General features: G+C 39.6%; 1 protein-coding gene and 1 long non-coding RNA gene across 3 annotated transcripts in view; one reads left to right on the top strand and one right to left on the bottom strand.

Annotated features, from left to right (window-relative positions):
- The window catches only part of LOC101737236 (neural cell adhesion molecule 1), a 108,135-nt gene extending 93,959 nt beyond the window's left edge, over positions 1–14,176 (top strand). For both annotated transcript variants that reach the window (XM_062676171.1, XM_021347284.3), the window contains exons 13-18: positions 9,643–9,828; positions 10,283–10,444; positions 10,965–11,222; positions 11,583–11,648; positions 11,810–11,886; positions 11,979–14,176. In XM_062676171.1, the coding sequence (XP_062532155.1) occupies positions 9,643–9,828; positions 10,283–10,444; positions 10,965–11,222; positions 11,583–11,648; positions 11,810–11,886; positions 11,979–12,299 (1,070 nt within the window). In that variant the 3' untranslated portion in view covers positions 12,300–14,176. The remainder of the gene's footprint in view (positions 1–9,642; positions 9,829–10,282; positions 10,445–10,964; positions 11,223–11,582; positions 11,649–11,809; positions 11,887–11,978) is intronic.
- Positions 11,744–12,468, bottom strand: LOC134201435 (uncharacterized). Its single transcript, XR_009976726.1, has 2 exons — positions 12,339–12,468; positions 11,744–11,893 (listed from the first exon to the last, which is right to left on the bottom strand). It is a non-coding gene; the product is annotated as an uncharacterized LOC134201435 (long non-coding RNA).
- Positions 14,177–25,791: the final 11,615 nt, after the last annotated feature.

Below are 25,791 nucleotides of genomic sequence, written 5' to 3' on the forward strand. Positions count from 1 at the left end.
CGTAGAGGCTTCCATCAGGAGCTCCTTATTCAGGCGCTTCAGTGCCCACTTGGGGAATGACCGGGACGCACCACGGGGGTGGTCCCCGTGGACGTCCGCGACTGCGGAGCGGGCGGAGAGATCAAACCGAATATATCGGTGATCTGACAGTGTCTCCGCCCCCTCCAAAACTCTCCAGTCGCGGATACGGCGTGCGATGGCCGGGCTTGCGAATGTAACGTCCACAATAGACTCGCCCTGCCACCGCACGCACGTCGCAACCGAACCTCTATTCAACAAACAGAGGCCGGCCGCGTTCGCCCACCTCTCCAGTAGCCTACCACGAGCGTCCGAGCGGGGGGAGCCCCATGCGACAGACTTCGCATTGAGGTCCCCCGCGAGAATCACTGAGCGGGGAGCAAGGCGGCGAGCAATCGCCCCGATCCCGCCCAGGAAATGCCCGAACTCGACAGTAGGCCTGTTCGGAGAGAAGTACGCCCCGATCACGACGGTCCCTTCCAACTGCACCGCGACGAACCCTTGGCCCCTGGTCACCATCGCCAGGGGGGGGATCGCCGCGTCTCTTCTTATGACTATGGCCGCCAGGCCGTCATCGTCCCCGAACCAGCAATCATTTGCCGGGGGAACGAAGTACGGCTCGGCGACCACAGCCACATCTATGGACCACTCCGCCATGCTCTGAGACAGCATGTCCTGAGCTCTGGCGGAGTTATTCAGGTTTCCTTGGAGGAAACGATAGATGTGGTCCATTACTGTTGAACCACATCCATCGCTCCCTCCCCTTCACCGCTGCCCCCGCCCTCCGGCACCGGCGCCGCAGCGGGGATTACAACGTTGGCCAGTGCTCCTCTGGCCAACTTTCTCTTCTGCCGGCGCTTTGCCTTGCGACGCCGGTTGCGTTCGGTATCATCACCGGACGGGAAGCACGCTTTGCCTCCTGCCCGATGGTTTGCCCCGCGCCCGGCTGTAGCGCACAGAGCGCAGTGCGGGGCGGCCGTGCAGGACGCCGCTTTATGACCCGGTTGGCCGCATCGGAAGCAGAGACCACTGCGGTCAACCGAGCTGGTGCACCTGGTGAGGCCGTGTCCAGTGCTAAAGCACCGCAGGCATCTCCAGGCCCGCGGTTCTTGAAGACGCACGTGGGCCGCTATCCAGCCCACTCGCAGTCTCCCTGGATCCCCCGTCGATCTTCCCGGTGGAGGAGTGGCCAATAAGGTAGCCGCCTCAACCGGACAGCACGCCCACGCCGCCCTGGCCCCGGAGTACCCTGAGCGGAGTTCACCCACGGTCACACTCTCTGGAGCACATCCACCCTGGGCGGCTATCGCGGCTGCCACCTCCTCTTTGGTGGCGCAGTCGTCCAGGCCGGTGATCCTAATCTCGGCCATCCTCACCGGCCTGTGCACGCGCACCTCTTCCTCCGGCAGCGCCACGCGGAGCGTCGCCACTAGTTTTTCTGCGATGCCAGAGCTGTCGGCACCGGGACACTCCAGCAGCTTCGCCCCATTGGCAGTCTGCCGGAAACGGAGGCCTTCTTCTGCCCCGATTTCTTTCAAATTTACAGCCGCGCGCGCCCGGGCCATCACATTATTATAGGTAAGGCCCTTTTCGGCGGCGGCCGGCAGCAATGTCACTACAACGGCAGCCGACCGCGCTGCACGCGGCTTCTTCTTCTTGCTTTTCTTCTTGCCAGCGGCCGGTGCTCGACCCTCACGGGGAGCAGCCACGGCCGCTAGCGCTGTTTTACGGGCTGTAGCGGTCGGCGCTCGACCCCCCCGGGGAGCTGCCAGAGCCGCTGTCTGTCGCCATGCCTGGGTGCCCCGCCTCACCACTTCCGTCCAGCCCTCGTCCATGCTTGATGGGGGAGGCGGAAGGGGACGAGGCTGTGGTTGGGAACGTGGGGCGGGATTCTGGTCCCTGACACCTCTGTTGTTCTGGTTCCGGCCTCCACGCCGAACCACTCTCGCAGGTGGGGTAGGAGCGGAGGTCGGCCGGGCGGCCCGATCCCGCGGACTGACCGCGACTGTTGGCACCGGGATGCAGTCTCCGGAACGAATTGAGGAGCGGAGCATCTCCTCGAGGCCGGCAAAGTGCTTGCCGACCTCAACCGCCACCGCCCGCGAGATGCAGGCCACAATTTCCTCTCTGCTTGGGAGGCAGTCATCCACCCCCCCCATCCCAGCAGCCATATTGTTTGGCCTCTGCGACCCCGCAGCACGCGGGGCCGAAAGAGGCGGCTCCGCAATCCTAGGCCGTGGCAGCGCCGGCCACTCGTCCACCATCTTCGCAAGTGGCGAACGGATGTCGCCAGCCTGCGCTGGCGCAGGCCTTACCCTTCCTCTCCGTGTGGATGCAGAGGCAGCCGGTATCGACGGAGGCGGCGCAGGCCTTAACTCAACTCTCCGTGGGGATCGGGGGAGCACAGGAGTGAGTGCTCGCGTCACAGGGGCCACAGGGATGGGCGCTGTCATAGGCGCCGCCACACTCATCGCAGCCTGCGAGGGCACGTTAGTGTCCATCGTCCCCACGGAGGGCCCAGAGCATGCCAGCGTAGGCACTGGCGACAGGGAAGTCTCTCCCCGCGAGGCCGAGGAGTCCCCCGGGATGCGACTCTCCCTGGAGTCAAGCTGTGCGACGAGGCCTTTGTTTTCAGCCTCCCGGCTCGCCACCAAGTCATAGAGCTTGGACATGGTGGGGATCAGTCTCGTCCTTACCATAGCGGCTCCCTCCCGAAGCCTTTTCCGGTAGCTGCTGCCTGGTTGGGCGCCCTTGGCAGCCACGGTTGACAGCAGTTTACCGAGATTGACCAGCGCGAGGTCGAGATCACGAAACGTCTCGTCCCCGCTAGCCATAGACGCAACCGACGTCGACATCGACTCCACCGATGTCGCCGGTGAAACGGCACCCCTCCTCCTTACTGGTGCCCGCTGGGGTGCGGGCATCGTGTCTTTCGACGCGGCAGGCCCCGAAATCACCGGAGCCACGTCCTCGATGGCCATGGTCTTTTCCGGCACCTCAGTGCTGGAGGATGACGCACCGCCGTCGTCGGAAGATACTACGGGGGTCTTCCTTCGGCCCCTCTTTTTCTCCGCCGATGGTTTGGTGGGGATGATCGCACCCGAATCACTGGCGAGCGCAGAGCGCATCGAGCCGGCGATCAGGGAGCGCGTCGGTTCGACGGGAATTCCGCTGCCCGTCGCACAGCCTCCTTCATCCTGGCAATTGTTGCCCCCCCCCAGAGTACGTGGGGCAGCGTGCTTCCACCGAGGTGGAAGCACGGAGGGATTCTCCGCCCGACTCGCGGGCGGTACCCTCCTGGGGTACTAACTTTTCACAATTGGCCATTGTCATGTAGGTGTTCCTTTTTTATTAACCAGGGGTTTGGTCCCCTAGGATCTACGACACCCTCGGGACTGGAAACCCTCCAGCCATACATCCCATCGCCGGGTGTCGAGCTTGAGATTGGGGCATTTTTGAAGAGGTTTACGTCCTCGCGGCTCCGACCAGTAAAGGTAGGAGCCCCCGTTCCCCATCACTGGGGTTTACGGTTTGGCCGACGGTGGCCGAAGCCTGTCCGCCGCTCACAACGCGGTGTGGAGCCACGCCGGCAAGCCGGTACCTCCCATATCTGGAAGGCTTTCCCCTGTAGCCGAAGCCGGGGACATGGCAACCCGCAGCCGGAAGACACAAAAGTGCCGCCAGCTCATCAGGCTCCCGAGAGCCAACCCCTCATCCCCTGAATGCCTCCCTTTGCCAGTGCAAAGGGCGTGGGGAGAGAGCCCCTCGCTCTCTCTCAAGGCAGCACCCGTTGAATACGGAGGCAGCCAAGGAGAGCTGGGTGCAGTTCTCTTGGTCGCGGCGTCCCACACAGATTCCTCTGCACGCGATTTAGGGACGCACGCTTAAGCCCCACCGCCACGACAAGGCGGAACTACATTCGGTGGGGTCATTCCAAGACTAGATCTTATCGCCGGGTACTGTACAATTATTTAAATTCCACAGTTCCAGTCCATTCATAGTTTCTTCGGGTGTACCTCAGGGTTCCATCTTGGGTCCACTATTTTTTAACATCTTTATCAACGAAATTACAAATCTTTTTAAATATTCTACCTGTTACCTATTTGCTGACGATCTTAAAATAATGCGTGTTATAAATGATGTGAATGATGCTGAACTATTGCAGAGTGATATTGATAAATTGGTTGATTGGTGCCAAATTAATAAAATGTATTTGAATATTTCGAAATGTCTACATATAAAATTTACATTAAAACGCAATATAATACCAACACAATATCATATTTCAGGGGAATGCTTGAGTGAAGTTTCTCAGACTCGTGATTTAGGGGTGGAGCTTGATACCAAGCTGAATTTCGCTAAGCACATTGACAAAATTATAGATGCCGCGAACAAATCACTGGGTTTTGTACTTAGGAATGGTAGGGAGTTTAAGAAGGTTTCCACTGTTATGTTAGAAGGTTTCCACTGTTATGTTAGAAGCAAACTTGATTACTGCAGCACTGTGTGGTGTCCTACATACAAAACCCATATTAACAGGATTGAGAGAATTCAAAAAAAGTTACTTCGCCACATGTCGTACCGTTTTAGGCCGCCTAATAATGTTGAATCTTATGTTGATAGGGCTAAATATTTTAAAATGCAAACATTGAATGATCGCCGCGATATGTTAGGCTTGTGTTTTTTACATCAAGTTATGAGCGGTGCTGTCGACTCCCAATCCATCCTCAATAAATTCTCTTTGAAGGTGCCATCCAGGTTACCTCGTCGCCCCGTTGCTCTTTTCAGCACCCGCTTTAGCAGAACCAATCTAGGCAAGCCTGCTCCTCGTCTAACTAATCTTTATAATAATCTAGTCAGAAAAGCTGAAAACCTTGACATATTTGGCGATTCCCTTCCAATATTCAGGAACAAAATTATAAAAAGTTGTTGTTGAACCTCAGCCTCAGCCTTGGTCTGAGTACTCGGGTATTACTGTCCTTGTTGTTTTTCTTTTGTTTTTAATTTTTTATTATTATTAATAGTATTGTTAAATCTCTATTGATATATTAATGTAATGCATGCTGTGATTGCCTCTAATTAGAGTTGCAGTTGTCAATTGCTCTATACATGTCAATGTTATTTTATGTCTTACTGTAAGCCCTGTCGGTACTCCTTAAATAAATAAATTAATTAAAATTTGAGAAAGCTATACATGAAAACTTAACGACTCCTAAGTACGTTACGCCAAAATGCAAAGACGCGTCAGATTTATGGCCAACTATGTCTGAGTTTTCCTTTTTTTGTTCCAACTAATCTCTTATCAACTTTTACCTTGATAATCATGATAGATGTAAATAAGACTATTTAATTTTTTTACAGATCTAAATAAAAGTCATTCCGAGAAAATATATACATATATAAGTATAACATAGCACTCGACACCAGATAAGCCGTACAATTGGACACTACTACTACTACTACTACTACTACTACTACTAGTGCGCTGGCGCTATGACTCTATAGTGGGTCTTGGCCTCCGATAAGAAATGTTGCCATTCATCCCGGCACAGCGCAACACCTTGCCAGTCCGACACTTGGAGCTCACGTAAATTTCCCTCCACAGCGTTAGACCAGTGGTACTTGGGCCTCTCTACGGAACGGCGTCCCTCCGGTACACCCACGTACACTCATTTTACAGCCCGATCCTACGCACTCATGTAGTGCGTAGGGAGCAATCCGAGCCTCCGTGCCTTCATCTCCCCCAGAATATTTGGCTCACCAAAAAGCCTGTCCAAATCCTTGTTTTTCCGATCGTGCCAAGAACCGTCATCTTTCTGAGCCTGTAGTACCAGTATATTTGTGGGACGGTGGGGTGGATGTAATGTGCTCTGCGTCAACCGTGTCCCGCCGTCTCAATAGCCCCGACTGGGCTCCGGCCCACTCCGAGGTAGGGGGCCGGTTGTGAGCGGCAGGAGTTTTTAGTGAGGTTCAACTCCTACATACCCCACCTGCCGCGCGGGTGGGGATCCAGCGATTTTCCCAGGTGGAAAAAAACCAGTACATTTGGACACTTGAATACGTAAAAAGAAATCTAGCTACTAATAAACCGAGTTCTTAAATTTATAAAAGACTACCCTCCGTATCTTATAAAAAGTGATCAAACATTATGTGTCCTCGTTTTACGAACTGTTAAGAAGAAAGATTATTGTATGTTATTTTGAAGCCTTGAATGATTATACTATATCATTACAGCCACATTCAATGATAATGAAAACACTTCAGTATTCAAAAGATCCGTCCACAAGAGTACTTATTAATATGCTGCAACGGTATTTCTGTGATTCTCGAATGTTCCCATACATTAACGCCATTAAGATTTGCAAATGTTTTATAAAACGTGACTTGAGTTTTCGAAATCAATTTTGGTACAATACGATTTTCTTTAAGTGAATCGGTACGTTTTCTCACCCTCGTCTTTTAAATACCAATTTTTTTTTATCGAGAAAATAAAAAAAATCATAAGATCGTACAGTCGAAAATCGCACATCGCAATCTTTTTCCTTTATTGATGCACAAAACAAATTACAACCATAGAAATTATAAGTTTAAATATTTAATATAACAATCTGGATTGCAATTCAAAACAGGTGCATACAGAAAAAGTATAACTGAACTAATGCCTAAATACCTTATGTATATATACACATACACACAAACGCTCACATACACACACATATGTAAGTTACTATCTAATTAAATTTAATCTAATGTATCATTAACTGGACAAAATTAAATGAACAAAAAATGGACGCGCATGTCAATTCTATATTTGTAAAATAATTAAAACCAATATAATTAGTATTTGAAGAAGTAAAAACGCATTTATTCATTTTCTTGGCCACCTCAAGATACCTAAGAAATAGATGCAACATTTCTATTTAACATTTTATTCTAGAAACCCATCCACTCTTAATCTTTTAATTTAAGTAATTGAAAAATGAATAAAATTAACAGAAGCAAATACGACTTCTAATAATATTAAAACGTAAAGTGGCGAAACAGGATGTAGAATCCAAATCCTAATAAAACCACGTATATATAATTTGAATCAACAGCAGGCTACGAATCTACATTTTATAATTCTCGAATTCACCCGGATTTTACTCGCACGTATGTAGCTTGCCGAATCTCATAACTTTTCGTTCATGGTATTAGAAAAACTAGATGTGCAACTTGGCACATATTTTTTGTGTGTGTTTTTTTTATTGCTTAGATGTGTGGACGAGCTCACAGCCCACCTGGTGTTAAGTGGTTACTGGAGCCCATAGACATCTACAACATAAATGCGCCACAGACCTTGAGATATAGTTCTAAGGTCTCAGTATAGTCACAACGGCTGCCCCACCCATCAAACCGAAACGCATTACTGCTTCACGGCAGAAATAGGCGGGGCGGTGGTACCTACCCGTGCGAACTCACAACAGGTCCTACCACCAGTGTTTCTGGAACAACAAAATTTACTCGTTCTGTGTCTCATGAGCAACGTCTACTATTTACCATCAGGAGGGCTGTATACTCGTCTGTCAAGAAAAGAAAAAGAAAGAAAAAAAACTACTTTTAATTATCTTTTTTTCAATACTGGGTGACAGACCAGATGATTTGTCTGCTACTTCTTCACCATGACCTCGTAGTGATAGTAAAGACGCCGAATACTGATGGAAAATGATTAATGGGACCGCTGCCTCAAAGCAAGATTACGATTACTCTTAATCTAATACAGTCGACCACAGTAATATCTTAAGTATCTGAACTATTTTTCTGTTTTTCCATTTACTAATAGTAATATGATGCTAAGAAAAATATCTAATTACTCCCGTTAACCATTGTAAGTTGAATTAAATAAGAACACTTAACTCAATAAAAATATAGATATGAAATCGATTTAAAAAAAAACATAATTTAAAAACCGTATTATCGAAAGCAAGATTAAAATGATTTATGCCGCAATTTATAATTTCACATGTATACCGAAAAAAATCCATAAGTTACAAATCACAATACGTAAGCTATTTCAAAATCAAAAGTGAATCTTTATCCCACATTCATACCAGATTTACAACTTTATTATCGACTATTTACATCAAAATAAATAGAGATATGTGCTAAATAAAGTTGTCTTACACCATATTATGTGTAGCATGCAGATTTTGTGTAAACTAATTAAGCTGTAAACAAAGCAATCAAGCTGAAACGCCAACAGTAAAGTAAACAAGTTTAAGGGAAAAAGGCAAAGCCACATTTTTCAATTAACACTTCCACCGCGCGGCTAACTCTTTGACTTTCAAGAAAATATGAATACAGTACTACAGGCAGTGCACGGTAATACGAGACCAACCCGCAGCGCTTAATATCAAAGCACTTTGTTATAACATATCGTGCTAAATTGTCACACGGCTGCCTTAAGTAAAGACGAAATTAGTGAGTTTCCCTCTGCAGTTAATTTTCTTGTTCGCGTGACGTGTAAATTAGATACGTTTTGTGTTCTTGTGATGTGCCAACAAATTTTGTTAAACTAATTTCATACGTTTTTGCTTTTTTCTGTCTCACTTAGAAATTTAAACGGACATTAAGTTTTATCACTTCCAAGACATCAATGTGGGGATTGATAAAACAGAATAGAGATTAGAGAGAGGACTAAATTATATAATATATAAATTATGTAATATCCCCTTCACACTACACCTACCAAGCTTCATCTCTGCACTCCCCTAAGGTAGACTGTTAGAGAATGCCTATGGCATTAAGTCCGCCTTTATACTTTCTAGTATAAGAAGTTATAAATAAATAAATAAATTAGGAATTTTTTTTTTGTTCGTTTTTTTTTGTGTTAGTTATCATCATCATCAATATCCTGCCCTTCACCCAGTTACCTGGGGTCGGCGCAAGATGTTTTCTCCTTCCATACTCTTCTATCATATACCATATTTTCTTCGCTCACTCCCCTTTACCCATATCGTCCTTCACACAATCCATCCATTTCTTCTTAGGTCTATCACTTCCTCTATATCCTTCCACATTCATTGTTAACATTTTCTTACCAACCTCATTTTCATCTCGTCTCATCACATGTCCATACCAACCCAAACACGCACTTCTCAGCTTCTCTGTCACAGGTGCCACTTTCAGACTTCCTCTAACATATTCATTCCGTATTCTATCCATTCTCGTTACTCCACACATCCATCGCAACATTCGCATCTCTGTATATTAAATTTAAAAGAAAAAGATAGAAATAAACTACGAACTATGTTGTCATCCGATGGATTTTAGGGAAAATTCGACATGGTCTATTCGTTCGTTCGAGCATCACTCAAAAACTACTGCATTCATTTTGATGAAACTCCATTTCAATAAACTAAATTGTTAGTCAACCATTAGATAAAAAAGCTATAAATATGACTTATCTAGCTACGTTTGCGGAAGACGAAATCATAATAAAGTCATAATAACCACTTATATATTTTATATAATGATGAAAAACCAACATATAATGAGCTCCGATATGACGTCCTTTATACTTTTCCTAATAGAAACAATGTTAAGTGTGATTTCCATATTAAAGCGTCACCGTTTTCTTTATAGCAAGGCCTACGGCACCACGCAACTGTTCTCTTCAAGTAAGCAATACCAGTATAGAAGGCATGAGCTCCTGGCTCCGGATCCGCTGCGTCGCTGGCTACGACGGAGGATTACCTCAGTTTTTCATTCTCGAAGCACTAGACCCCATCACGGGCAAGACCAGATTGAATAGCAGCGTTAATGAAACCGGTCAGTCCAGTGTATACATATTTTATGTGTGTGTGTGTTTTGTTTTTATTGCTTATATGGGTTTACGAGCTCACAGCCCATCTTGTGCTAAGTGGTTACTGGAACCCATAAACATTTACAACGTACATGCGCCACCCATCTTGAGATATAAGTTCTAAAGTCTCAAGTATAGTTACAACGGCTGCCCCACCCTTCGAACCGAAACGCATTACTGCTTTACGGCAGAAATAAGCAGGGTGGTGGTACCTACCCGCGCGGACTCACAAGAGGAAATTTAGTAGTTATATTGTAAACACCAATATTTGAATCATCATTATCGACAACCCGTGTCTCTCCACACAATACAATACACGGTCCAAATTCAACTCCCAACTTCCTCTATTATTTACTTAAAATTCAAATAAATTAAAGTTTTTATTTACAAGGCATTTTATTAAAACTCTATTTCCTGTAGATGGCCTCGCTATGTTCAAGTTGGATCTGTCCCAACTCACTTCGACGGGCGAGGGAGATAGCGCAACATTCAATTTGTTGATATACGCTAAGAATTTAAAAGGGGACTCAGAAAAAACTCTCCTGGAAAATATTGCGTTCAACGATGCGGCTAGAAGGACAGGTAGACTTTGGTGATTTATTAACTTCGGAAACAATAATAATTATTGTTTAAAAAATTTGACGAGCCGTTAGTGAAAACAATTCATTTCTAATAACCATTTCCCTTATTAACAATAGTATGAACACGTTTAAAACTTTTTGCGATCCGTTGTAGTAAATCTAGTTCCCCGTAACATCAAAACATGTTGTTGGATGTAAGTTCGAAATGAATATTTCAATTCGATTCATATTTTAATTCGAATTGCTTGATAGGTTTTTCGCAGAATTTTCCGTTCGTGCTTTATTTGCGTATTTGAAAACATGTTTCAATTAGTGGGTATTTAGTTTTATAGTCGAAACTAATAATAATCATTTGTATAATTCAGAATTTCAATATTTTCAGACATGACAATATTTTCAAAAAGAGAAATAGCATTCCAATGCTCTAATTGTCATTACGGTCAAATTCACCTAATCCACTTTTATGTTATTCTTTTTTTCACATGAATTCAAAAATTATTTTTTTTGCAACATTCATACAGACGGCAAAACAACAATGGGAGGGGTGACCCTTGGTGTTTTAGTAGCCGCAGCACTTGGAGCTACATTAGCTTTGGCCGGCTTGGCTTTTGGAGCGCTTTGTGCTAGAAGACGAAGATCCCAACCTCCCCACAAACATCCGCCAAGAGATATGCTGGAACTCAGCGATGGTGGAAGAAGATATGTTGTTGCCTACACTATCAAGCCATCCCCGGATTCAAAAACTCCAGATCCACAACCAGATATTCTTAATGCGCCAGGTAAACGATATGAAGTAATACCTTTTTTTCAGTTTCCAATATTGTGTTAAGAGTTTTTTTTATTGATTAATGAGAACAAGTTAACTTGTTTTATTCTTAACTCGTCCGGACAGATACGACCACCTTACTTATTTCTTCTAAAAAACAGTCATGCGCAAGGTAGCAACCCTTATTACAATATTTGTGCCATTATTGGGTCATCGACCACATAAAATATATGTCTGGTTTTTATGCTGTGAAGTCTATAGGTACCGGTTATTACACAAGCTGGGGTATGATCGTGAACTTAGATAGCTTTAGGTGATTCTCAGTTACCTTGTCGGATTACTTAAACTTGTTTCTATTGTTATTTAATTTTAGATGCTGACGGCCAAGTACCAAAACTAGACGATGCTGATGAGTGGCCTAGTATAAAGGAAGTTCGAGGTAAATTTCAATCTTAAATCTTCTTTAATATCCCAACTAAAGTCCTTAATTTGAGACAATAAGTTGGGTCGCTATTTATTACGTGAATCGCTCTCGGTTTTAAATAAATTTATTCAGATAATTTTCTACATAATATTACAAATTCATAATTTCATCTTCAGGAGAATGGACCAAATCCGGTGCAGTTTTCTCGGCGGAAGATTTAGCGTTGTTAGATTCAGCCGTGCGACCACAACAGGTTAGTGCTAAAAACGATATTTTGTTCTTACAAAAATTTTAATGGAATTTTTTGAGGATTTTTTGAGTTGAATTATAATTATTATTTTCCAGCTAACTCCAGGTAACGAAGTCGCACCTAATAGCAGACAAGACGATGTTTTAAACCAGAATTTACCCCAACCAATAGGTAGTAATAATTTTAGGGCCAACTATGGAACAAATAGTCCTACTTTGGGTAGTCCCAATTTTGTTTGTCCCAATGGTAATTTAGGATCGCCATTTGGGAGCCAATCTTTAGGCCTCAGTGGGCCAACTTTGAGCTCAAGTAGCCTCGCTACTTCGACTTTACATAGAACCAAAGGGAAAGGTAACACGCGGAGAAGAGAACATGTCTTAGCTGAAAACTTACCTGGACCCGAAAGTTGCGTCTAGAACTTTACTTATGATTAATATTCAGAAAGGCCTACTAACTTATTTAGTTATTAATGTCATCTTGGACGATGAGTTATATTTTCATAGTTATCGGATCTATTTATGTAATATGATCGTGTATTCATTGATTGAGATGTCTTGACATTTTAAAGTACCTTTTTAATATAATTTCACTTTCATTACTAAACCAAAACTATAAAAAACATAATCCTAAATTTCAAACTTATTGTTAAAATGATATTTATTAAATAGTTTCTAAAATAACAATATTGCGTTATTGTTAAAATAGAAAACTTTTAAGTTAAAACATAATTAAGTGTCAAAGTGCGTTGACATATGTACCTATTATGAATTAATATTAAATGTGTTTAAATTGACAGGGGCAGTTTTTTTTTAAAATCTTATATGTTGGCGTTTAGTTACAATTTTAGTTTTGCTTAGAATATATATAATATACTTGTAATACAATAATTAGTTACTATGATCGTGTTCCTGTCAAATTTAAAAGTTTTTAGAAATCAGTTTTTTTTTTTTGTTATAGAGTTGCAAGCACTAAAATTACAAACTTCACTCATTCTAATAGACAGTTTACGGTTTAATCTCATGCTCATTTCCTTTGTTTTCGTTCGATCATTCAACTATGAAAACTGGCGTATTAAATGAATGTTAATATAAATGTACTGCGAAAATGTTTTTAATAATTTCCAGACTATGAAAAGAAAGAAAAAAGTCACTTTTCGGTCAAAAATTTTAACTTATTGTAGAGCTTAAAACATAGTATGACTTTGTAAACAATGTATACTGCTGACACCATATGATTAAAGATATAACGGAAAACCAAAAGGTATCCCATAGGTACCAACTATCGATTGGCTGTCAATAAATAAAAAAATAATCTAAAATTTTTTTAATCTTTTTTTAAAAGTCGGTTGTGTGAATGTAAATAATGTTAGCTGTAAAATTTAAATGTATAGAGTTTATAGTGCAAAAAAACGCTTTTATTGTTATATTTTTTATGTGATTCTAGGGAATTTGTAAATTATAAAAATTAAAATTAATCGACCGCTCTAACTTACTGTTTTAAATTGATAACGTAAAATTCAGAGAGTTATTTTGTTTATTTAAAGACATATATAAAAATTTCATTCCAGTTTTATAGAGATATTCTTGATGTCTTGTGACTTCGATCTTGATGTGTAGGGCGTTATTCACATTAAAGTATATAATATAAATATATGTACCGGTAATACGCCAATAAATACGTTTATTAAACTAGTTTGGAGTCTCTTTAAAACAGTTATTTAAGCGGTTATGCTGCAATTAGTGCCATTCCGAGAATTATTGTAAGCGTTTCGAATTGTGTTGATTTTATTGTAGAGTTTAATATCGAAGCCGTGGGATTAAGTGCAGACTCCCGATTTCAGAGTAAGTTGTTTGCATATGCCTTATAATTTTTTTAATAAATAGTTTTAAAGTAAATTAAGGGTTCGTTTCAAAATAATTTTGAAACGGTTAAGACCTGATCTAAGTATTAAATAGAAAGGACGTTTGATGTAAATTACAACAAAAGCAATTGACTATTCTTTTCATGTTGATCAAATAGTGAACAATACAGAACTACAAATTCTACAAAAAAAGACACGAACAATCCGTAAATTATATGTCGCTTCTAGAAAAAGCTGCCATAAAATCTACGTATTGGCTCATTAACCCAATTTCTTGTCAAATTAACAAACAACCTTACTCTGATATCGATTAGAAATGTCCTATTTGATAAGTTTTGAGGATGAATGTAGACGATGAGTAAGAAACAATTCAGAGCTCCAGAAGAGATGACCGTTTTATATTTAATAAATAAATAATGGTTTATAAAATAATCGTGATTTTTATTCCTATTTTACAAATCGCTCCTACAACATTTCGTACTTATTTATTTATTGTTTTTGGAACGAAGTTCCTTATGGGACGATGCGGAGGGGTATCCTAACCGGGAAAAAACGTCCGTAACGTAAGATTTTTATTAGTAATGCACACCGTGTACGACTTAAGTTTATAATAACGTACAAAAAATAACATATTTTTTTATCATTAATTGACCACGATCTCAGAGCGTTCGTTTGCGCAATACACTAACTCTTATGCTAACAACCGTGAATGAAGTGTACCACAATAAGTTCGCACGTTACCGAATGACCGTGGTTTGTTGCGAAACCTCCTCCTCTTTTATTTTCTTTGTACCTCAAATAGAACTTAAAATTAATATTTTTATAATAAGGAACTTCGTTCCTATCCGGTGTCACACGACACCACACATCTTTTTTTTTAACTTATCCGGTTTGATGAACTCACAGCCCAGTGTAAGTGGTTTCCGGTGCCCATAGGTACCAACAACGTAACTACTACCACTCGCTTTGAAACATGAGTTCTAAGTGTCAGTTTTACGGCTGCCCCCACCCTTCAAACCGAAACGCACTGCTTCACTGCAGAAATAGGCAGTGTTGTGGTACCTACCCATACTGGCATTTTTTTCCTACCTATTCGCTCGAAGCGTAAGGGGGCTACTCTAGCTACACCCGGACGGATAGGTGAGCTCACAGGTTCAACCTCAGAGAATTTGCTAACACTAGCTAGCCCTAGCAAGAGCAGTGATCGGAAACGCAACCCACTGAGAAGATCCGGCAAGAAACTCGGCGGACTGGCCGGCAAACAAAACGCCGTAACACCAGTGAAGTATTCCAGATGGTCTGTCTTACAATTACGGCACAATCGTATTTATAGTAAAAACCAAAACTATAACTATAACTTGTAGTCAATAATAATTTGCGCAGGAGTTGCCGCCCCTTTCAACATGTCCTCCGCCTGAAGAACAATAGATCAAAGCGTGGCCATCTTGTGTCTTTACCACTTCGACAAATAAGATGCGCCGGCGACATGTTGCAGGGGGCGTGGTTTAACAGTCTTTGCACACGGCCCTCGCATCACCTGATGTGACGTAAAATCGTATGATTTCGGTGCTGCGTTGAGTGAGATGTGCGAGTTGACTTCTCACTCGCCACACCAGTAATTACGCACATAACCGTTTCTGCGGGTCTACGCAGAACGCATTAAAGCGGAAAACTTTAAACTATTAATATTTGTCTCAACAAGGTCCGGTCGAATAATCTAATAAATACTACCTCCCTTAGCCAGCGCCTGACCCCTCCCTCACCTGACTTGCCGGGTCCGTATATCGGATTAACGCGACGACACGAGGAATATAGCTTCTCTGTCTAGACTGGGCTTAACTAATAACAATACGTTTTTACTAATATTAACGTTTCGTGATATTAACTAAAATATTATGGCATCATTTATATACAGTTTTAGACCTTTAGAACCGGCTAACCAAGTGACCAAAGTAAATTAAAGGTTAATTCAAAAAAAAAAACTCACTTTAGTCCACTATTGTTAGTCCCTTTGCACTCGATAGGTGAGTTTGGCTAACCAAGGTAAATGGTAATCGTCACCTCACAAGCGCAAAACGTCAATAAGGTCGTCCATATGAAACTTCACGTCACAATTTTTTTGCTTGAGGACATCTTACCCTCTAGTTCAATATTTACTGCCTAGTCAATTTTGTCAAAAGGCCGAGACAATTTTGTTCTTGTTCTAATATCACGCCCGAAACTCTTCCAAACATTGATAAAAGCGTTCGGAATCGGCAGACCACTGTTACAATACAAACTATACAAATATTTCGCATCTTTTCAATAAAATCTAAAATTGTAGCGTCCACACCTATTGCCATTTCACTAGAAGCAAAAATGATTTAAAGCAAATCAATACCATCAGCGGTACACAGGCCACAGGAATTCTTTTTTTTATTTATTGCTTAGATGGGTGGACGAGCTCACAGTCCACCTGGTGTTAAGTGGTTACTGGAGCCCATAGACATATACAACGTAAATGCGCCACCCACCTTGAGATATAAGTTATAAGGTCTCAGTATAGTTACAATGGCAGCCCCACGCTTCAAACCGAAACGCATTACTGCTTCACGGCAGAAATAGGCGAGGTGGTGGTACCTACCCGCACGGACTCACAAAAGGTCCTACCACCAGTAATTACGCAAATTGTAATTTTGCGGGTTTGATTTTTATTACACGATATTATTCCTTCACCGTGGAATTCAATCGTCAACATTTGTTGAGTACGTATTTGTTTAGAAATATTGGTACCCGCCTGCGGGATTCGAACACCAGTGCATCGCTAGATACGAATACACCGGACGTCTTATCCTTTGGGCCACGACGACTTCGAAAACTGTTGATATCTTCATAACTCTCGATTTTGTACTTTATTACGAGCGACTGAACTGAATTGCTAACAACATTCGCAACTTAGACTTCATGTAAATCTGTAGTAGGCACGTTAAGGACTACATAAGCGTTGAATTCCTAGGACACGAAGATGGTTCTTACTTCGTTTATTTAGAGAGACATTAAAGCGATGCGAATTTGCTAAACAGACTCGAATGAAATTACACTATGAAACAGGCCTATTCCCTGAGCTTATTCCTAGTGATTACGCCTCCCGCTGCTTTTAAGGAATAGAATTAAAATGAACTGCCTGAGAACGTAATAGTGTTAGCGGTTTTCGGCTTGCGGTCTGGAGTCTTGTTTAGCTACATCATAGTTATTAAAGTTGACTTCCTCCTTGGTTACGTTCGATAAATTAATAACTGCGCTTCGTATGTAATGGATGTATCTACTCACGTTGTTCCGTTTTGATTTACTATCAATAATACAGAGAGAGAGAGAGAGAGAGAGAGAGAGAGAGATATGTGTATGTATTTGTAAGTTAATATAAATTTCATTGCACCTACTACAATTTACTCTGCACTACCTGGTTGACTGGTGGAGAATGCCTTAGGCATTAAGTCCGCCAATGTAAATTTTACATGAAGGGTAATAAAAAAATATAGTTCAAAACATGCAGTTGAAATTGTTCAGATTGTGATTTTTATTTATTAGTTCCGTCACTATATCTTTAAGCAATTCGTTGCGAAGCTAAGTCGTAAAATGGCATGAATGCCTCCGCAACACGTCCGCAAAAGAAAAGTTTTTCATCTTCCTGAAACTAGTTTCGGAGTTCTGTTTAAAATTTACACTTCAGTGAAGCTAAAGCTGAGCTTCGAATGCGGGATGCTCTGTCAAAACGAAGCCAATCATAACTTACAGAGATTTCGTACCTGTACTTTGATTACCAGGTATACATTTTAAATTGGAACCCCTTTTGAGAGAGATTGGCATTAACTTTGGAGATCATGCTTAAATTGACAGATTGTATGTTTTTTAACTTAACTAGGAACAAATCACGCACAGTCATCCGGGCCCAAATTAAGATTCCCCAGTGTTATGGGTACCAGATATTGGCATAAAAATTTATATACGTGTAAAGAAACTATATTTCTTTATAGTACATTTGTACAGCGTTCTATACCTCCTATGTAATCATATACATGACGCTGTTGATAATGGTAACATGCATTGATATTGAAGAAGCCATGCGCGGGGGCATATTGTTACTAAATTAAATTGGATAATAATTATAAGGAATTGAGAGTGGTGGACTTTGAATGTCGTTTTTTTGTTGTCAGGTGAGATACCTATTATAGGTTTGCAATGTGGTCGTACTGTTTGTTACTGTTTTGCACGTTTTAACTTATTACAATAATAAAACATTTGTTTTCAGAGCAACGCCATGTTTATTTCAACTTACAATTCCTACTTATAATTCCTAGTAAGTTAAATAGAAAAAAGTATTATATAAGTTTAAATCTCTATGTACATAGACAGATAATAAAACCTCAGACTAAGAGCAAACAAACCTGTTCATCACACGGACGTTTGTCCGATTTGGGAATCGAACCCGCGACCCTTGGCACAACAGTCAAGGGCGCTTACAACTGCTCCACCGAATCAGGCTTATTATTTCATCATTAATATCAATCTACACTTCTCTACTGCTATACGCTTTCCCCTCTTATGCCACTGAACCCAGTTTTCAACTTTGCACGTTAATTTCTTACTGGCCACCCTTTATAAATCATCGCCACTGTAGGCTGATTATAATTACATCATTAAAATTACTTTTATGGTTTACTTTTTTATTGTCATTATCTAATTTCCGATTACATCATAGCTTTACACAAGACGAAAAGCAAAATTAAACCGTAAAAGCAGCTTTAATTATGTTTACATTTACGAGAATCGACTATTACTATGATTATGTTCATACACAAACTGAAATTCGTTAGTCACACGATCTAATTTGATTTCATCTAATATCCTACATCAGTCTGTCTAAAAATGGTTGTACTCACAGTCGCCGGCTTTTACTAACTCAAAGCTACGAGAACATCATAATGTTAGTATAGTAATGCAGAAAGCCTAAATATATCCATGATATTTGATAAAGTATTATTTAATAATTTCCTCATGAATCGGTAGACAAGATCACGGCTCATTTAACGTTAGGCGGTTAGCGGAACCCATATCGATGTGTACGATATCCACGAATGCCAAAGCCCTTTTTATGACTGCTCCAAACCTCAAATGCTCCATTCTTCATATCGGAATAGGATAATATCGTGGTACTTACTTATGTGGGATCTTAATATAATCAAAATGAATACAATACCACTTCCGTTATGACGTGAAACGAAAACATGTATCTTTTTATCTTTTTAAGCCACAAAACTTTCGCTCGCAATAAGTACTGCTACTTAGCTTCTAACATGGCATCGCCATAAGATATGTTTGTACTGAGATTTCAGGCCGAGATTGTTTGCCAGCGGGAGTCCAAGAGTTTAAGTTTAGTAAACTGCTCTTGCGTACGAGTTTGACTGAGACAAAGAGACGGCGATTGTCGGCGAGGTGCCACATTGTTGGACACCCGCCTAAATACTAGGGGTGTTCTATAAAAAGTGATAATGGGTATGACGCAATTATCATTTGTTAAATTTTATTTTATTTTTCGACGTAGCCATCTTCTCGGTTTGTACACTTTGTATATATTTTTTCTATGGCTAAAATTTCTTTTTTTTTCTTCAAAAATTTACATCCTGATCCCTTTAAAAACGGTGTACCAGCGTCATGCTTCGTCATCTTCAAAGTTATGGCCCCTGAGATATTTCTTTAATCCCAATTGACGATAAGGCAAGTTCTTCCTCAGTTGAACTCAGCACACCAATGCGCAACCGTAGAGCTGAACCCTTAATGTTGCTCTCAAGTCTTAATTTACCAGCTCCTTAGCAAAAATTTTCAAGCAGTGATATTTTTAAGCACATTCCGACACTACGCTAACAAATGACTTCTGTGTATTTAAAAAAAAAACAAAATATAATTGATTGGTTTTTTATTATTATTTTTCATGTCTGAATTGTGCCTGTCAGTATTTATTTTTCTCTTTCCAAGGAGAACGTATATCTCATTAACACTATTTATTGAACATCCCTCGTAAAACAACCATGCCAACACAGATCGTATAGCCCGCTGTGAAAATTAAATTTATTATTGTCTGCAAGTGATTTTTCATATAACATTAAAAAATGTTATCTGGTCAATGGTCTAGACTGATGCGGGGTGCGTCTACCTTGCTTTATTTATTTATTTATTTATTTAAATAAGTACTGCCACATCACAAACATCTAACATTGAAAATAAATTTAAACTATTTAATTTATGGCCTGATGCATGTGACAACAATGGCGTACATAGCATTGGCAATTCATTCTATTTGCTTCTACCTAATGAAAAGACATTGCGGCTTCACTTATATGAATTGATAACAAAAATATATAATACTAGCGACCCGCCCTCGCTTCGCTTCGGAAACATTAAAACACACATGAAACCAAAAAAAAAAAAAAAAATTTTTTAAAAAAAGTAGCCTATTTTCATCAGGGACAATGTCGGCTTCTAATGGAAAAAGAATTTTTCAAATCGGTCCAGTAGTTTCGGAGCCTATTTGAAACAAACAAACAAACAAATATTTCCTCTTTATAATATTAGTATAGAAGAACAATCTGAAATTTGTTTTCCTGTTTCTGTTGAAAATAATTAAAGAACAATTTGATTTATATTTCAGTAATTAGGAATCGGACTTCTATGTCATTTTGATAATAATTTTGACACAGTACAAGTTGAAACATACGATTCTTATAATGTTATTATATCTAACACAAACTAACAATACATTAACATAATAGCTAATCTAAAATTAAGTAATCTAAATGATCATAATTTGACAATCAACTTTTTTTTTAAATATTATTGACAAAGTTACGCCCCAAAATATCATAGAATATCTATAATTCCGTAATTACATACGGACCCCTAGCTTAAAACCTTTCGTGTGAAAGAAGGTGGACTATGAGTCAACGGACCGCGACTGCATTACGGGGGCTTACAGCGGCGTCGAACGTTTGTAAGTAGATACATATGTAGCGACGTTGGTAAGTATGCAGTATACGGCACGAGGATTATACCGAGCTTGGACTAAAGCTGGTATTTATCAGTTTTCTTTATACGAAGTGCGCAGGACTACCAACCGCAGTGCATGCATAATTTCAAATAATTACCAACATATAGATATTACAACATAAACACCACCGGAATAAAACCTTATTTTATTTATTTCACCATTTGGTTAGTATACAGTTGGAATTCATTCAGCTACTATTTGACCATCTGGCTGATCAAATTAATGCATCGTAAATTTCTGCCTTAGGTGTAATATCCATGGTTAAATTTTGTCAAATTAAATATATCCTGTTTTAATTGGATAATTTTAATTGGATATATCAATGAACACATTTTTTAGGACTTTTCTTTTAATCAGCTAATAGTCTAATGTAATTGTTGTAGTTGTATTAAATATGTATTAAAACTGTAATTGTATTATAGGCCACCACGGTACGACCATCATTACTACATATTTCTGCCACAAAGCAATTAATTGAAAGTTTGACCTCATATTTTAAGGTATGTCAAGCATTATATGTTTAAGCTCCGGACACTTAACACCAAATAGACACCTTTTTCGCCTACAAACTCAATTAAAAAACCTTGATTTCTTAAAATTCTATCACTATTATTTCTTCCTAAAGGTATTAATTTTACATCTAGATTTTGCTGTGCTCTAGCGATTTAGAAATTTAGAAACCCAAATAAACGTTTATTACTAAAAAGAAATAAGAAAAATAAAACTACTTGTTATACCTTTTAACAAGAGGTCCTACCACCAGTATTCAGTGTACAATATTATTGTTAAAACTCGTTTGATCTATTTTAATAGATCTTTCTGAATATTGTTAACGCAACATACCAAACGTCTCTTTTTTATAATTTTATTAGATGAAAACCGTTGTTAAGAAGAGATCGCTTGGTAAAACCGCCTATTATACACTGAAAACTATCTATTGATCTTCAATAATAATTATGTTTTCATATGCAATAAAGTACACTCTCTTTCTCGATCAAACTAGAAACCATTAAAGGGGAAAATTGCTTTTTTTATTACGTACGGCAAAAACTAAAATCAAATATTGAGAATGTGTGAAATTTTACATCATTTTTCCCCGACTAAAACCAGGAAACAAGTACTGAATAAAAAAAAAAAAAAATTATTTTTATGTTAATGGGCCACTGCCTTTGAGTACTCAAGAACAATCTTTATGTTTCGTACTACTTCCGACTTAAGAGAACTAAGCACATCGCGGTACACACCCAACCTCGAAACATTCTCGTATAAAAATCACGCATAACATAGTATTACGCGCTGGGGTTCGAGATAAATAAAATTCTACCGAATTACAACTTAACATTGTGTTTATCACTTAAAACACTTTAAAATTCTCAATTCACTTCTTCCGCTTCGCTTCAGGGGATCCGTTTGCTATTTCGCTTCGAGTAGTTCCTGCCATCTCTGCAACACCTTTATAGTCAAGACGAAATCCTTAGAATCGTCGAGAATATTTCACACAAGTCGAGTATTGTGTGTTTCCGCTATCTGACAATAGATGGCGTTGTACTTCTCGAGCGCTCTAGATGCTACTAGATCCTTCGATATTCGTTCGACTATTCGGCGATAGATGGCGTTTCTCTTACCGGCATAACAATAGCTTAGCCACGAGAGAATCTAATTATTGTTTTATTTTAATACAAAAATACGGTAACAGCGTAAAAATGAATCGCTTTTATAGACTCCACTCATTTTTATTTCAGCATAACGATCAAAGAGAAATGTAATAAAAGCTATGTTGCCTTTTAAAATGGGAATACATTTCCAAAACATTCACAACTAACACAAGTAAAGAGCATGTTTTGTGTTATATTTATGACATGCCTTTGTAAATTTTCATACGTGTAATAAGTAATTAACAAACAACATCCCAATACAACCACGATCATCATAAAAGTACATCAAGTATGGATTTTATAAAAACTATGCGTACATGGTGGTTTTCGTGAAACACGTTCAGTTGATATTTTGAAAGCGAAAGTACATGATCTCTTTTTCAAAACACAGATAGCTAGATTGTTTTGTAGTATGTTGTGGTTTATATAATTTATTTTATTTGATATGTATTTCTTATCTATGTATCTTTGTATGTATTTGTATGTATGTATCTATGTATTTGGTTTGGCAATGTAATTTATAACCTAGTGTTTGTTCATTTTACTCATGTCTACTGTAATTCTTTAAATTATCGCCATGTATTAACTTCATCATAGCTACGCACTTCTTGAGTCTTTCACTTCATCAACGAGGGTTAACTGGAAGAGAATGCTTGCATGGCGTTAAGTTCGCCTTTGTACACTATTTTGTGCAATAAAGAATTTTCATTCATTCATTCATTCATTCATTCATTCATTCATTCATTCATGGTGCAAGGAAAGCATAGTTCAAACGACTAGCTGTCAGCTGGCGCGAGGTCAACGACCTCGTGCGAACAAAGCGTCCGCTATTAAATATGAACTCGCTAATTCGATGAGTATATCTGTTTAGCTTAATGTGAATAGTATTTACCGCTAATGAAATGTAAAAATAGGTTTGTATTCAATCGATGCCTTTTCCCAACTATAATATACTAGTGATAAATAATAATAGCATAATATATTAATATATAATTCAATTGACTAGAGATAAAGGGCGAATGAAAGAAAATTCGCTACAATCTTACATAAAACTATTCCTGTATTCAACTCGAGTTGAGCTCGTCTTTACATAAATAGTATTTACAGTTGCTATAATTTTCCTTTATATTTCTGTAAATATAACAAAATAAAAAATAAATAAAAAAACAAACAAAAATTTAGAATAAGATAATAAACTTTTTTTATTATAATACAATAACGAAAAATTAGCATCGTTTAAAACATAATAGAATTTCGTGCTCTAGTTCTTTATAGTACGTACAAAATAAGAAGTTCTTTTTATGAACGTCATATTTAAATATCAGACATCAGACAGTGCTGTTTCAAAGCAAAACGTCTTGTTTCCCAGCAATAAGTCGAAGTTCAAAGCCAAAAATCAACATATTATGAGGTATAACTCATAAGAGTATTATAAAAAAGAGACGCGAACAAAATGCAAACTTGTCTCTATGTATTTTTAGGGTTCTGTAACGAATTCTAGTTTGGTTCCATTCATTTACAACCAAAAAGGATTCTGAAATAAAAAAAGGCAATTGTTCGAGATGATACCGGCAACTAGTTTTTACCATCGCACCGCCCGCCACCGGAGTAGAGTTCATCCATACTACCTGAAGCCACTGTGGTCATCCACAGTGCGTTTCCAGAGGTCTTTTTTGCCACGTACCATCCGGCTATGGAATGAGCTTCCCTCCACGGTGTTTCCCGAGCGCTATGACATGTCCTTCTTCAAACGAGGCTTGTGGAGAGTATTAAGCGGTAGGCAGCGGCTTGGCTCTGCCCCTGGCATTACTGAAGTCCATGGGCGACGGTAACCACTCACCATCAGATGGGCCGTATGCACGTCTATCTACAAGGACGATAAAAAAAAACTTCTTATTTAATAGGGATTAAGGAGACTGTTTCTTAAGCCGAAACGATCAACTATTAGTCGTGAATTAAGCTAATCACAATATTGATTTAATATAATGAGCATTAGTGCTTTTTTCGGATATTTAGCCGCGTCTCACTCCCATCACTACAAATTCTGTACCGATGAGTTTCAGTCCAATCGAGGGATAGTAAATCGTTTTGAATCCAAACGTAAAACACTTAATCAGAAGACGTAAGAATTTAGATTTAGAGTTCCCTTCAGAGAAAGCGAGAAACAATATGTATCAGTCGCAACAATCTCAGCTAACATTGCACGACGGGCCGCTTATAAATATAGAATTAGAAATTGGTTTTTTCGCGATTTCATACTGTACTAACCACTAAACTTAGTCCATTGAAATAACAAATTTCGCGCTTTATTAGATTTTTAATAAAATTGATAAACAATTTCTACTTCAGAAAAGATTTTGTAGCTTTTAAAATATCTAATATTGTTGTATACATACTGTACACTTCATTAATTTTGCTTTTAATTTTAATCTAGGGAGTGCCTTATATGATTTAACTCGATTATGTTTTATTCGCTTACGATCGAAAGACGAGAAGCAAACAGTTGACATAATTGCAAAAATCGGTGCTTATGAGATTAAGGCACTACTGTTAACAAAACATCTACTGTAATGAAAGAACTTCAGATACCTCTTTATCTGGAAACCGAAAATATCGGGGTTCATGCACAGAAACGAAACCAGCGATACTAAGTCACCAAAGTACATCTATTCTCCACGTTAATGGTGATAGGGTGTCTTGTGAATCCGCATGGATAGGTACCACCACCCCGTCCATTCTTCCCGGGAAGCAAAAGTGCGTTTCGGCTTAAAGGATGGGGTAAACGCTTTACTATGAGATTGAGACTTAGAACTGATGTCTCAACGTGGGTAGCGGCATATACTTTGTTGCACTCCGGTAACCGCTTAAGATCAGACGGGCCGTGAGCTCGTCCACCCATCTAAACAAAGAAAGATATCAATTAATGTCTCTACACGATCATGCCATGAAAGCAGTGATTTTTGCCAATTCGAGACGTAATAAAAATTACTCTTGGGGTTTTATCACGCACTTATCATTCTTATTTTATTATAAAATATACGTTTCCAATTCTTAAAAGTTTACGCCATGACTACGAAAACTCATTAAACAATTTAAAAAAAATGTGTTTGATTTTCATATGAATATTTATTGTATTTTCGCGCCAACCTTTGTTAGATGCTTTGGTGTTATAGTGGAGAAGATTGATAAAGGGAATAAATAATATTCTGTTGATAGGATTACATATAGTATATCAAGAACCTAATTCAATTTAATTAAATGCCTCATCTTGATGTTAATCAAGCTGGGTATAGCGAATTTTCGTCTTTTCC

Source organism: Bombyx mori, chromosome 25 (genome assembly GCF_030269925.1).
Source record: "Bombyx mori chromosome 25, ASM3026992v2".
Taxonomy (NCBI): domain Eukaryota; kingdom Metazoa; phylum Arthropoda; class Insecta; order Lepidoptera; family Bombycidae; genus Bombyx; species Bombyx mori.